We start from the raw sequence: 14,157 nt of genomic DNA on the forward strand, positions 1-14,157 counted from the left end.
AATACAGGATATTTTTTAAAGTTGTTTGTGAATTCAGTATTGGCCCCCATTCATGTGGATATAATGGTTCTTATTTCTAACTTTTCATTGTATAATTAACAGAAAACTTTTTAATATAAACTTTTGGGGCGGGTGGGTGGCTGGATAGATAGAGGAGTGGATTGAACAATGGTAGGTAGGTATGTATATATATTTATTTATATATTTGAATAATTATATTGTATTGTATTGTATTGTATACAAGTCCCTTAAATCCTGTAAATACATTATAAATATGGGGCAACATGCTATTTAAGTAATTTCTGAATGGATTTCTTCACTGTGTTTCTCATGTTATGAAGGTGGAAAATGATGCTCTTTCCACTTTAAAAGCTGAAAGCTTAAGACCGAGTATTTGTTTTCTACATAGGTTTGGAAAGAGACAAGTTTGATAACAAGACAGTCACTTTTGAAGAGCATATTAAAGAGGAACACAATATGTGGCACTATTTGTTCTTCATTGTCTTGGTCAAAGTAAAAGATTCTACAGAATATACAGGACCTGAAAGCTATGTGGCGGAAATGATAAAGGTGAGTGTGAGATAGTCTCCCTAAAATACATGCAGTTTCTGTACTTTTTTTGCTTTTGAGCGATTAGAATAATGGAATAATAGAGTTAGGAGAGACCCCAAGGGCCATCCAATCCAACCCACTGCCATGCAAGAAGACACAATTAAAGCACTCCCAACAGATGGCCATCCAGCCTCTATTTAAAAACCTCCAAAGAAGGAGACTCCACCACTCTGAGGCAGTATGTTCCAATCTCAAACAGCTCTTACTATCAGGAAGTTCTTCCTGATGTTGAGATGGAATCTGTTTTCCAGTACAGTAGTTATATACAAACTGAATTTGTATCATGCAGGAAACAGAGACAACTAAGTTAAACAGTCTCAGTATGGTTTCATTTTATTGCTGGTAATAATTAATGATTGCATATATATTCGAGTTGCCCTTCCAGACAACTAAAAGCCCACTTACTTGTCTAGTAGCTATATTGTAGTACATATTCTACCTATAAGTAGAAAATATGTATAGATGTACATAGAGGTGTCCTGTATTACACCCACCCTTTCCCACAAAACTGGGACCCAAGGCAGCTTATAAGATAAAAAGAAATTTCAAGTAAATATACATATTTAAAAAGTATATTAAATTGTCTATAGAATTAAAACTATTTAAAACATTGATTTAAACACAAAGGATAAAAGTAATACAGCAGACTAGGAAAAAACCTTTTCTTGCAAAAGTCAGTTCCTGACAGCCTACAGGAACAAAAAAAATCTTCACCTGCCAAAGAAAGGACAACAAGGGGAGATGTTGGAAAGCAGGAAAACATCTTTTAAATTTCTGTTTTCTAAATTTATATTTTTATATAAATATTTGAAACAAGAGTTTCAAATAGATTTAATTTTATATTGTATGAATATGTGTGTGTGTGCACATTTGTGGTCATTGTTGCAAGGAAATCATTAGTTCTTTCAGTTTTTTGTCTTGAGGATGTGTGTGGTGAGGGTTGTTATGCCTCTGTGGGGCTAAAAAATATTTTCACTGCTGAAAATGTTATGAAATATTGTGAGAGTGACCAAGGCAGGACTTGTTATTCCTCATGATCAGCAATATCATGTGCACTATCCAGTTGGTGCGTATTTCATAGTGGGAAGCCTTTTTCACAGCACACTGCAAACTGATAAGAAGTAAAGGAGGGAGGGAGGAATCCTCTCATGTTTTGGGTGACAGTTCATTGAGAAAACAGGATATATTTAATGGCAGCTGTATTATCTGTGAGAAGATGTATGGATCTTGCATGACAAATTGAAAAAATGCTGTTTGTTTGGTGAATTCATTGTCAGGCAAGGTTTCAAAAATGGGGGGAAAGTGTAATTTCCTAATCAAAATGGTCTCTCCACCCCCTACCAACCCAAAAAAAAAAAACAGTAAGAAAAACGTTGCCAAATTTGTCTTTTGTGTCGACCATTCATATGAACATCACCAAATCAATAAATTATAAAAGTTCAGTGTGATATGGCCATGCTCTTCCTTACGGTCTTTATATACTGAGATATCATCTTTGATAGCTATACCGTTAAACAATAATCTCCAGTACAATGTCATGCAGTTTAAATAAATCCATCATTAACTATCTGATTTTTAATTATAATTAAATTGGCTTCTGTAATAACACCAACATAAGTGTTTTTTGCAAGCAAAGAATGGTTAGCTCATCTGATATCCAAATGTTCACTGCAGTGATTCTTAAGTGATATTCAAATGTCGGTCCCTAGAGCTTCTTCATGTTTGTGGTTATTAACCCTCAAAATATTTGCATAAGAATGTCAAACACATTGGGAAAAATAGCACAGTATTAGTATCATTGTGGTTGACACTAGTCTTGTAGCAGACCAGAAAAATCTGCTTTGAAAGTAATATCTAATGAGATAAACTAGCTTTCTTCCCAGTTCATCAGAGCTGTCTTATCAATGAAAGACTGTTTATTTATTTGGATATTTATAAACTGCTTTTCATCAGGAGATATGAGAGTGATGAACAGTACAACAACAACAAAAAAGTTATAAAACCACAAAGTGCAAGAGACAATTAAAGTTATATTTAAAGCAATGGACTAGCTTAAAAATTCTGGACAAACAGAAAGGTTTTGACTTGGTGTTATATTGACTGAAAGGTTATTCCCAGTCATGCCTCCATAGGGAGGGTATTCCACAAATGAGGTGCCACAGCAGAATGATGTGACTATGAAGGAAAGAACACACTTTCTACTATGGCAGAAAGGCACTTTGAGAAGGGCATCCCCTCTGGATTTTTCCTATTCTTTGTGTTACTTTAAGTATCTAATTTTTTTAGAAATATCGGGAAGCACTATTTTGGTCAACCTTTGGGTTAACAATTCCCAAAACATTTTGTTTATTGCAAAGTCCACTTTGCAGGTCAGCCCATTGGTCAGGTGAGTTTGTTGCACTCCTTTCTTCTATCCTTTCTTGCTGTTCACCTTCTTTACATTTTTATTTTTTTAAAAACCCACAAGTAATAAAACAATTAACCAAAGCACATAGCAGTTGACAGCAACAATTACAGTGCACCCTTTCCTTATGCAGGGGATCTGTCTTCCCCCCCCCCCCCCCCCATAAGGAAAATACAGTCAGCCCTCTTGATAGGCGGGTTTGCCTTCCACAGCTTTGAGTTTACACGAAAGGCAAGCCCTGGTATAAATAATGGGGTACTCACGCCATGCGCCCTGTGCACCACATGAGCACATGCCCCATTTTTTTCTATGGGGCTTGAAAACAATGGGGATCATGCATGCAGCACCATTTCTTCTTCTGTCGTACAGCTTTCAGCATAAACTGAAAGCCGCATATGTGCACCCGTGTATGATATGGATGCACTGTACAACAAAGAAATTAACTAAGTTTTTTAATCATGTAATATCACTAAAGATACTGTCACAACCAGCCAATTATATTTATGTCATATCTATACAGCTCATGCCAAACTGGAAGACTATATATTTCTCTTAACACTTACATATGCAGTATAGGGTTTGACAGGACTCTAATCACCTAAATTTGTTGTGACAATTTTTCCATTAAGGCAAGTCTCTAGGGCCATCTCCTCCATTATTATACTTAGTATCTTTTGCCTATTTTGCAGGCCAGTATAATTTTAAGCATATTTGTTATCTGATGTGGTGTTCAAGGCATTTAATCTTATCGCACTTCTTTCTGGTGTTTCCTCCTTTGGGGAATTATAATCCATAAAAGTTTTCCAAGTTATGCTTTTTCCTTGCCTCTGAAGCATGTGCAGATTGAATGTTGACCTCCACTTTCAGAAAAGGCATGGAATTGCCATTTAAATTGCCACATACGTTTACTTGTTTGGAATATACGACCCATTGAGATCTCTTGTTAAGTCATCCATAATATTTTATGGTCAATTAAGTTTGTGTCCTAGTTTTGGAGTACTTCCAGAGTAATGAGGGCTTAAAGAAACCTTGTGAGTCGTCACCTGATGGAGGATTAGTGGGATAGGAAGGCATATTACCCCACCTCTGTGTGTACAGCTTATATTATATGGTGTCTAGGCACGCTGGAATGACTAGTGCTTTGGGAAATGTTGTATTTGAGGATTTAATTCTCTATTTCAATAGGAACTTTGTTGCAGAGCAACAGTGTCTTACTGTCACTGTTGGGACTGAAAATTTATAGTCTTTTGTGATGGCACAGATCTGAGGAAAACAGAGGAGTTGCAGGGAATTGTTTTGCAAACAAAAACATCTTAGAGGTGAGAGAGCTATGAATAGAACAGAGTAAAGTTAGCCCTCTGTATCCATAGATTCTACATCCATGGATTCAACCATCCACTGCTTGAAAATATTGGTGTGTTGTTTTTTTAAAAACAATTCACAAAAGCAAAACTTGGTGTTTCTATTTTATGTAAGGGACATCATTTTACTGTGTCATTGTATATAATGGGACTGGAACATCCATGGTTTTTGCTATCCTTTGGGGGTCCTGGAACCAAACTCCAGCAGTTACCAAGTGCCCACTGTAGTGTAGTTTTTTGTGTGTTTTTCAGGCTATGTGGCCATGTTCTAGAAGAGTTTATTCCTGATGTTCTGAAGATGATCTGTGGCTATCATCTTCAGAGAATGCTGAGAAAAGCTCACAAAAAATATGAAAGCCTTTGAGCCCACTGTACTAATTTTTAGTTACAAAAGTCCTGAAGCCAGAAAGCAGGCTGCCTTCCAGTTGGTTTGGCTGCCAAAATGAAGAAAGACTGAGATGTGGTAGTGATGGGTGTATCAGGGAAGTACTGTTGTATGAAACAATTGTGAATTCAGAGAAGTGGTGTTGTATGAAACAATTGTGTGAGTAGTAAAATGGGTGTTGGTGTATGTCTTCAAATTGTATGTTGACTTATGGTGACACAAATTTCATGAAGTTTTTTTTAGGCAAGGAATATTCAGAGATGTCTGACATATAGCGTATGTCACCTAGTATTCCGTGTTGGTCCTCTATCCAAGTATTAACCAAGCCTAACACTGTTCTGCTTCCAAGATCAGACAGGTTCTGGTGCCTTTAGAGTATTTAGGCTGGCACTAAAAACAGAAAGAAATTTCCTATTTCTTAATTCTATGTCAGTCCCTATCCCTGATCTGCTATTTTGCATACAGCTCCAGTTAGTAGCTCTCAAAGGTGTGTGGAGGGAAGACCAAAAATATGCTTTTATAAGTAACATTGAAGTCTGCCCACCACTACTATACACCTTTCTGAAGATCAGGTAGCAACTGATGCTCAGACATGTGCATGTTCTCTGCAGCTCTTTCTTTCTTTCCTGCCCCCAGAACACTGCAGAAGGATGCAGTCTGGATTGGCAGTTCATGCATTTAACCTCTATCCCTATGTGTTGTTGTTTTTAAAATCAAAATGGACCTTTCCAGATTTTTCTTTCTTTGCAAATGTTTTAGGAAAATGTTCATATGACTGAGCATCACATGCAGCTTCATTTTAAGCATTTAAAAGTATTAACTAAATAATATAAATGAGCCAAACAGTGAGTGTGATCTAAATGTTTTTAGCCTTCTCTCTCAATCTCTCTCTCTCTCTTTTGGGATTTTTTTTTTTTTAAAGCAATCAATTCAACTTTTTTAAAGACCACAAGCCATCAGGGGCTAAGAATCATTGTTTCCCGCCATGATGTTGCAGGTACTATCCATTAGGTGACCTAATATAATCACAAACATATTTCATTAAGTATTTACAGTAGTAATTTATGCATTAAGTTGAGCTGGAAGGGGAAAATGTTCTGTTTTCTTAGAAGCCAAGTGCTGTGGTTTTGATGCTGAGAAAATGCAGTATCCAAGCAAAAAAGTGCTGTTTTATTGAATCATAGTAAAAACAGCAAGTGAGAGTACAAAAGTTTCCTTGCACATGAGTAAAATTCACAATGGCCAACCCTATCATTACACTTTGCGAGGTCTGCCTGAGACAATTCATTCACATGCGCACACACATGCCATCCTCAAAGAGCCTTTGCCACTGAGCTCTCAACAGCTGGTAGCTTTTGAAATGCCTGACCCTGAGATGCCTTAGAGTCGGACATTTAGGAAGTCCACAGCTCCATGCTGGCTGCTTTTTGTGATCATAATGAGAACTCATATAGTATCCCACTCTGTGTCAATGGCCTTCACAGAAGAGTAAAGAGGTTTGGGGCTCAGTACAAATCATACAACACTGTTTTGTCTCTTTTTGAAAGAAACATCCTTTTGCAGTAAATATGCCTTTGCCTTATTTTGTTAATTCAGCCAATTATATATTGGTTACGGTAATCATGAATAAGAATGACAATGTCTCTGGTTTAAAATGTGTGAAATCCTATCCAGAAGCATATTTCTTGTTCTTGTTAGCAACTTTTAAGAAAGTAAAAGAAAGATTAGCTGGTTCTCTCCTCACAGACTTTCTATATACATTATTAAATGTGCAGTTTCATGATTTCACTAATGTAGTAACTTGTATTTAGTAAATACAGCAAAGTACACTTTCTTCCTGTTGAATAACTGTGGTGAGAGTATTTTATTTCATTTCTCTCTGAAACACAAGACTATTAAGCAGAGCTGGACAGGATTGTGATTGAAATTGGTAAGAACGTTCAAGTAATAAATTACAGCTTTACTGTGCTGCTAAACAATGGTTGTGGTGGCTGGCTGTATGTGTTGTTAATCTGTTAGTGGAAATCTAAATACCAAATCCAATTTTAGTCCCAAACAGAGTTTTTGTGTGCTTTCAAGTCATTTCTGACTTTGGAGATTATCAGACGGGGGAAATCGGGGAAGAAGAAAAAATACTTCTGAAGATTTACAGATGACGCAGCGCTTATCCAGGACTTAACCCATGAAGATCCAGGAATGCTCCAGCAAAAAACCATTCATGGGACGTCCCCATGAATGGTTTGTTCCTGGAGCATTACTGGATCTTCATGGGTTAAGTCCTGGATAAGCACAATGTGTCTGAAAACCTTCAGCACAATTGTGCAACTTTGCCGGGAGTTTGCCTTTTACTCCTGGCTTTTTCCACCATCTGATAATCTCTTTAGGGTGACCATAAGGTGAACACATCACAGGGCAATATTTCTTCAGAGGAAGTTTACTATTACCTTCCCCTAAGTCTGACTTCCCCAAGGTCACCCAGTGGGTTTTCAAGGCTAAGTGGAAATTCAAACCCTGGTCCCCAGAGTCCTAAGCAAGTGTCAGAAAAAGTTACTCTGTTCGATTTACAGGGTACTACTAATCACTAGCCAGTAGTGTGTTTGGTTCTTGCAACCTTGCGGTTAAGGAACAAATTCTAGAAACTTCTATGGCTCAAAAGTGCCAGAATTGTAAATTCTTTCAAGGAACATGGACAACATGTTACAAATACAGTTAGCAAATCTACCTGCATTAACCTGTTTCTGAATTCTCTGCTGCTCATAGTCTTCAATACATAGTTTATAACACGTCTTTAACACAAATGTAGGACCAAACCTGTAAACAAATTATTTCCTTCACAATTATCTTATTCTGCTAGATGTGCTGTTGCCTAGGATGTCTGTCTTAATCAGGGCATGAAGCATACTTTTAAAATGAGTTATGTAACAGGATTTTATTTTATTTTTGCACCCTGCAGGAGTTTATTCGAAAAAAACTTGCTGATCAAGAGAATTGTGTACATTAATAAACTGAGGAGGCTTTGTGCTATAATTTCCATTATGATGTGGGCATAAAAAAAGTCAGCAGTTGATCACTGCTAGCCAGATATCTGTGACAAAGTATTGTTTGAGAGTATGACATAAATTTTTGTGGGTGTGTGTTTGTGTGTGTGTGTTCAAATTGCTGGGTGGTTCCATGCCTTGGGAAGAGGAAAAATAATACAGAAGCAAATGATTTTTTAACTAGGTGCATGTAACAATGCACTTAAAGGGAATCATGCACCCTCTATGTCAAATGTTACTGACGTTGATAGGACACAGCATGGTTGGAATTATGTATTTTCAGATAAAGCTTTCAAACTATATAACCTTCAGGCAATGGTAGCAAGGAAGCAACTAATAAGACATTTTACAGGTCAAAATGAGTTTATACTGTCAGACTGAAAGTGATGAGAAGCCAAAGTTCTCTGAACAAAGGACAATCATTAAAATGCATGAATCCTGTAATCCTGTTGCTTAGTCCCAACTGGAGTAGAACCTATCATTGCGTGGGAAATCAACATAGGTAAATCCCACTGATTCAATGGGTCTACTCTAGCTAGGACCAGCATTATAATTCATGTTATTATCTGCTTTCATAATCAGTCTGCATTTTGTTGCCTAGTGCTGCACTGTGTTTCTTCATAGTTATATGATACCTCTCGTGTCCATTTGTTACTGGTTTGTCTTTCTCCACAAAAGCTTGAGGTAGAAGTGTTGCTCTTCGCTCTTCCCATTTGGCCTGGGAAAACAGTATATCCCTCCCTGAAAGAATTGTCCTGATTGCACCATTTGTTTTCTAGGAAAAGGAGCTATCACAAAGGTTTATAGGAGACACAGGGGAAAGGGATTTATTATTTTGAAAGAGCAACAATAAGAAAAGGACATCTTTCCTGTCCCTCTCTACGAGGAAAGTGGAAGGCAGATTCCACATAGGCATGACTGCTGCCACTGACATCACAAAAATGTGTTTGATACACCTCTCCTCCTCCTCCTCCCTTGAGTTTTGCAACTGTTTTTAAAGGGATGGAGGCGGGTGTAAAGTGAAAGATGAATCTGTAAGAAGGATGAAATAGTCCAGCCTCTGTTCAGGGAACAGCATGTTCCTTTTCTCCAGTCCTACAGTTCACATCTCTTGGGTTTTAAGAAGGGGGAAGGCTCTGAGTCCACCCCCACCTAGACTAAATAAATATCTTCCTGTCTCTAATTACATTTGTTTATGTAGCCAGCATGTAGACAAGATTAAGCAATGGCTAGCAAGGCAGTGAATTATCAGAAATATATCTCTATTAGTATTAGGTTTGTATGCAGTTTTATTGTAAAAATAAAATGCAGTGTGCATATATACACACACACACACACACGTATACATGCACATATACATCCCCTGGGATTTGTTCAAGTTCTAGGAAAGGAGTGGCTCTATAGAAATATACGTAGGACTTCCCCCTTGTGCATGAGTTGACTTAAAACTAGAGGGATCTGTTTTATAGGACAGGAAGGTTCTGAAAGAGGAACCTAAAAAAACATCAGTTGCATATTCAACAGAATGTAGATTATCTGAGGGAGGGTTAAGATGTATTGACTTCACGGTGAATTTTTTCAGAGAACGAGAACTGCTTTGAAATCGTAGAGGTGTGGACATAATCAGAGTACCTATTTCCTGTTCGCTATGATTCTCCAGAATAGCTCAACTTCTCCTTCTGCATTGGGTTGCGATTCTGAACATTTTTAGAATAGATAGTTGGCAAACCTGACAAAGGAAGAAACGTGAAAGTTCCACTTGAGATCTTTACAGTAGAGCAAGGAAACGAGACACATGAGGCAGTTCTGTTTTCTGTTACATTTTTATCTCTAAATGCCCTTTGTTCATCTGAAAAGTGACTAGAACATTTTTCAGTATAGCTGCAGCTCAGAGATGGGACCATTTAGGCAGGGTTCTTTCTCCAGGTCAGAAAGAAGATTTGAATGTATTTACTGCATGACCCTGCCAGAGTGCAGGAAAAGAAAGCATCCTGGCAGGGTAGGCCTTTAGGGATGTGCGTGTTGTTAGCATGTGATTCAGCAGCTACAGTACATTGCACTGAAATGTTCTCACAGCTATATGGAGTGATGCAGCATAGCTGTAATTTTTAACAGTGACCTCACACAAAAAAAGCAAAACCCCCACAATATCTGAATTGGTCCTGAGACACTATTCCAAGAAGGTGATGCTTACTGCATATGAGGGGAGAATTTCTCTGAAACTCTTCTGCAGTCTGCTGTAGGTACAGACAAGTTTTCTGTTGTCAGCAGCCATAATTTGTAGCAGCCTCCTTCAGGCATCTTGACAGCTCCCTTGTATTTGAGCAGGGAAAAAATCTGAGGAAAGCCCCTGGTGTAATATCTCCTTTTCTGGTAGTGCAGCAAGCTGAAAAGTACATTTAGTCTGAACAACGCAGAAAATGGTAAGAGTTACATCTTTGCAAGGATTAATTCAGCACAAGTTTAAAAATGAACATGGGCACACACTTAGTTCTTTATTGCAGATCTAAGAAGTGCTAGATTTGCCCCTGAGCTTGGAAGCAACATTTTACAATTAACTAGTGACATACAATTAACTTTTTTGTAATAACTGAGTTATTGTTACCAACTTGCATTGTAAGTATAATGTAAAGGAGAATAATTGTACTGTGTTGTGGATGTAACTGACTTTGTTACTTTTATAATTACAAGGGTGTGCCATCATTATTTAGAAATGTTTTGTACAACTGGACAGAATCCTATGGCTTTTTCCTGTTTTTAATAACTGATAGCAATTATTTAACTACTATTAAACAACAAGTAAATAGTGACTTTTAAAATTGTAATTAATAATAACTGTTCCTTTGTTTGTATATGTACAATATTTATAGCCCACCCCACATTATAAGACTTCTAGATGGGTTAGAATAAAATCCATTGAACAAATTAAAAAATAGAACAATAACACAATATTTAAACCAATAAAAATAATTTTAAAATTCTAAAAACATACTCTAAAGCAATTGCATAGTTTTAAGATGAAAGTCAAAATACTATAAAACCATATATGTATACACAGTGGCTGAAGTCACTAGACACCCATTTGTTAATTTTATTAAAAGTTTTGACATGGTGCCAAAATGAGACCAGTATTGGTGCCAATTAGGTCTCCAAGAAGAAGGCATTCCACAACTGAGAAGTCTCTTTCCTATATCCTGACACAGCCCTCAAACTGCCTACTTGTCTGACCTTCTAATAGTAGCTGATTACTCAATTGTTAATTCCTTAAGTAACTATATGCTTTATTTTTTAAAAAAATGTGAAGCTCAGATTCAGTCTGAATGTTAGATGGCTAATCAAGATGGCAATCCACCAGATGCGTCTTTTGAACAAGGCCCATCATGAATTACAAGAGTGGACTCCTATTTGTGGGCACCCACATTTTAGTTTCAGTGGATGTTATTGAAGGATGTTCAGTCAATTGTGCTTTGTTCCTTATCACCTTTTTTATGTATACAAAATAGACCTTCTACCCAGAAGGATAGCCATTATTCTGTCCATACATGGGGGGAAAGCAAGCCACTAAATGACAGTAGAATCCCATTGAATTGGTGTTGTGTCTTCATCCAAAGTGTGTCCCTAAATACCCAGATAATTAGTTCACAGATAGCCTTATTAAATAACCAGAGAAGTCAGGGAAAACCATGATCTGCATTTAGTTCCAAGCTGCTGGAAACTGAGTGTCATTAAGTCTGAGGGTTAAATGTGCGTAGATGATTGCAGAGCTGAAAATATGTGGATTAAGAAACTGGGTGTGCCACACATCAGCCATTGCTACAGGAGGAAACAGGTCCATCCTGTTCATGTCTGGTATGTTCTGCCCTCTAGAGGTATAGCCAGCACTTCCATGGTGGTCATCATCTTCCTATTGTGCCACTACTTCAGTTACCAGAAATGAAAATGACAGTTAGATACCAAATTAGTACTTTTTATCCAATCAGGTATGTAGGATGAATTCATTAGTTTGCTTTGACTGGATGCCATATTATTTTCCTCAAGCACTGCTTCATGTCTGTCAAGGGAGAGCGTTAATTACCCACTTGCTATGGTTGTCATAAGGATTGATGAAACAAAAATTATGAAGCATTTGCATGTTAAAATAGATATCCTTTCCAGCGGCTTTCAGTGAAAACAATGTATTGAGGTGCTGCTTTTTAAAAAATCAAAGGAGAAAACAATTGCCTTTGATTGCCAAATTTTAGAGTAGGTGGGCTTACTTGTCTCCTGCTGATATGTAAATGTGTATCTCTCATGTTTTTGTCTATGTGTTGATCTCATCTGGTGTGTGTTGCTTTGCTTCCTGATACCATTGTAATCATTTAGCTGTATTAGATGTTTTGCTGCACAATCTGACAACATTCCATTTCTTTATCTACAGAAGCGCATGTCCTCGTGCAGGAAGTGATAGATGTTCACTGACCAAGATCTGGATACGTCTGTGTGCATGGGCATAACACAAAGTATGCTGAGGCATATCCAGTTTGATCTTGGGCCATTGTGTGCTGTTGCCTTCCATGAGCATAGCCTAAATGCAAATTTCTGACCAAGATAAAAAAGGCATCTGCATAGCCTTGTTCTTCTGTTTTGGAAACACCCAGTCATTTTCCCTATGTCTAATGCACAACAGATTTGGGGTAGGGTTCATTATCATGGGCACAAGACAGAAATATGTATGTATGTTTTCTTTTGATGATTTGTTTTATGCATTCATTGGCCAATTAATTCCAGCCCAGCTGCTCATGATATAATGTGTCCTGGTTTACTTATGTAATCTCTGTAGTGCCAAGCAAGAACTAGGTTAGCGGAAGGCCCGGTACTGTCATAGTACAAAAGACAAAAGGGAACCTCCTTTGGGCAATCCCTCAACAGCTCTTCATTACTGGTTATGTAAAAACTGGGCAGTGTTTGCTTGTAATGAAAATTACTTCATCGTGAGAAACAGCTGCTAGCTGTGAATTTCCCTGTGGCCACACTGAACTATTTTGAAATGATTTGAACCTTCCAAGTATTTGTCCTGTTTTGCCTCCAGGTAGGGAGATGACTCTCTAGAATTGCTTCATTTTCTCCTAATAGTGAAGGGTTGCTGCCTGGGAAATTTCGAGTTACTGCCAAGGTAGCTTATTGCCTCTCTTGTATGAGGAGGTTGGAGGATGGCAAGTTGGGTCTGGATAGGTTAGATAATGATAGGATAAAAATGAACTCCAAACATGAAGGAGTTGGTGGATCTTCCTCAAATGTGTTAAGTATGAAGCCAGAGGAGGAAACCAACAACAGGTGTTGGGTGCTCTCTCTTTCAAAACTAGTGAGTAGCACAAATTCAAAAGTTCTTCTGTTATCTTGTGCGCTTTGGTGGACTCATTCAGAAGCATCTGAAGAAGTAATGTTTGAGATCCATCCAGGCTTCTAGAATTCCCCTCCTGAACTCTTCCTGGGTTTTTTCTGGACCATCTTAGTCTAAAATCTGTAAAGTATTTGAAGATAGCCTTCCCCGCTTCCCCAATCATCCTTTCTGTGGCATGTGGAATGTTTTGTGAGTACATATCTGAGAATGAAAACTGAACTGTGGAAAAAAATGATCTCAGACCTGGCTATGATTTATGAGAGGCCTTAACTGTCTTTTTAAAGTAGTATTGGGTATAATCCCTAGATATCTTTCTCTTGGGCATTTCAACTCTATAAACCAATGGGTGTCCAATATCAAATTCACTGAAAGAATTTTCACAATCTTTCTCTCAGGCATGGGATGTATGTATGTAGTACTCTACCATTTATCATTACCGGGGGGAGGAGGTTCCCTTGTTAGCATGTTCATTGCAGTTGTTACAGATATGTCAAATGTGTTCCTCCTATCAAGAACTCTGATCATGAGGGCACTATTATATGTGATATATGTTTGTAATCCCAGCCTGGTGCCTTTTCAGGGTGTAAAACGTGCTCACAATTTTTTTTTATATTCTTGATAAGAAAAGGGTGAGCCATTTTCTGCACAAAAATTCTGCTTTTGTGCAAAAAAAAAAAAAAAGAGTTTTCTGCACAAATTAATTGTGCAGAAAAAACTTCTGAAATCCAAAAAAATATAGTCATAATATGTGTAGAAATCCTACTAATCCCATCCAGAGACATACTACGCTGCAGAGATAAAGCAGTTTGACATCACTTTAACTGCCATAGTGCCATTCTGTAGAATCCTAGGATTTGTAGTTTGTTGACATATTCAGCCTGGTCTGTCAGAGAGCTCTGGCGCCTCACCAAACTACCAATCCCAAGATTCTGGAGGACAGAATCATGGCAGTTAAAGTGATGTCAAACTGCTTTATT

At 37.7% G+C, this 14,157-nt stretch overlaps 2 protein-coding genes across 6 annotated transcripts in view; one reads left to right on the top strand and one right to left on the bottom strand.

Moving 5' to 3' along the window:
* Positions 1-14,157, bottom strand: part of SUMF1 (sulfatase modifying factor 1) — an 891,645-nt gene that overhangs the window by 385,341 nt on the left and 492,147 nt on the right. The window lies entirely within an intron of this gene.
* The window catches only part of ITPR1 (inositol 1,4,5-trisphosphate receptor type 1), a 276,298-nt gene that overhangs the window by 246,961 nt on the left and 15,180 nt on the right, over positions 1-14,157 (top strand). For all 5 annotated transcript variants that reach the window (XM_042448619.1, XM_042448620.1, XM_042448622.1 and 2 more), the window contains one exon: positions 410-570. In XM_042448619.1, coding sequence (XP_042304553.1) covers positions 410-570 — 161 coding nt within the window. The remainder of the gene's footprint in view (positions 1-409; positions 571-14,157) is intronic.

Source organism: Sceloporus undulatus, chromosome 2, assembly GCF_019175285.1.
Source record: "Sceloporus undulatus isolate JIND9_A2432 ecotype Alabama chromosome 2, SceUnd_v1.1, whole genome shotgun sequence".
In the NCBI taxonomy this organism is placed as follows: domain Eukaryota; kingdom Metazoa; phylum Chordata; class Lepidosauria; order Squamata; family Phrynosomatidae; genus Sceloporus; species Sceloporus undulatus.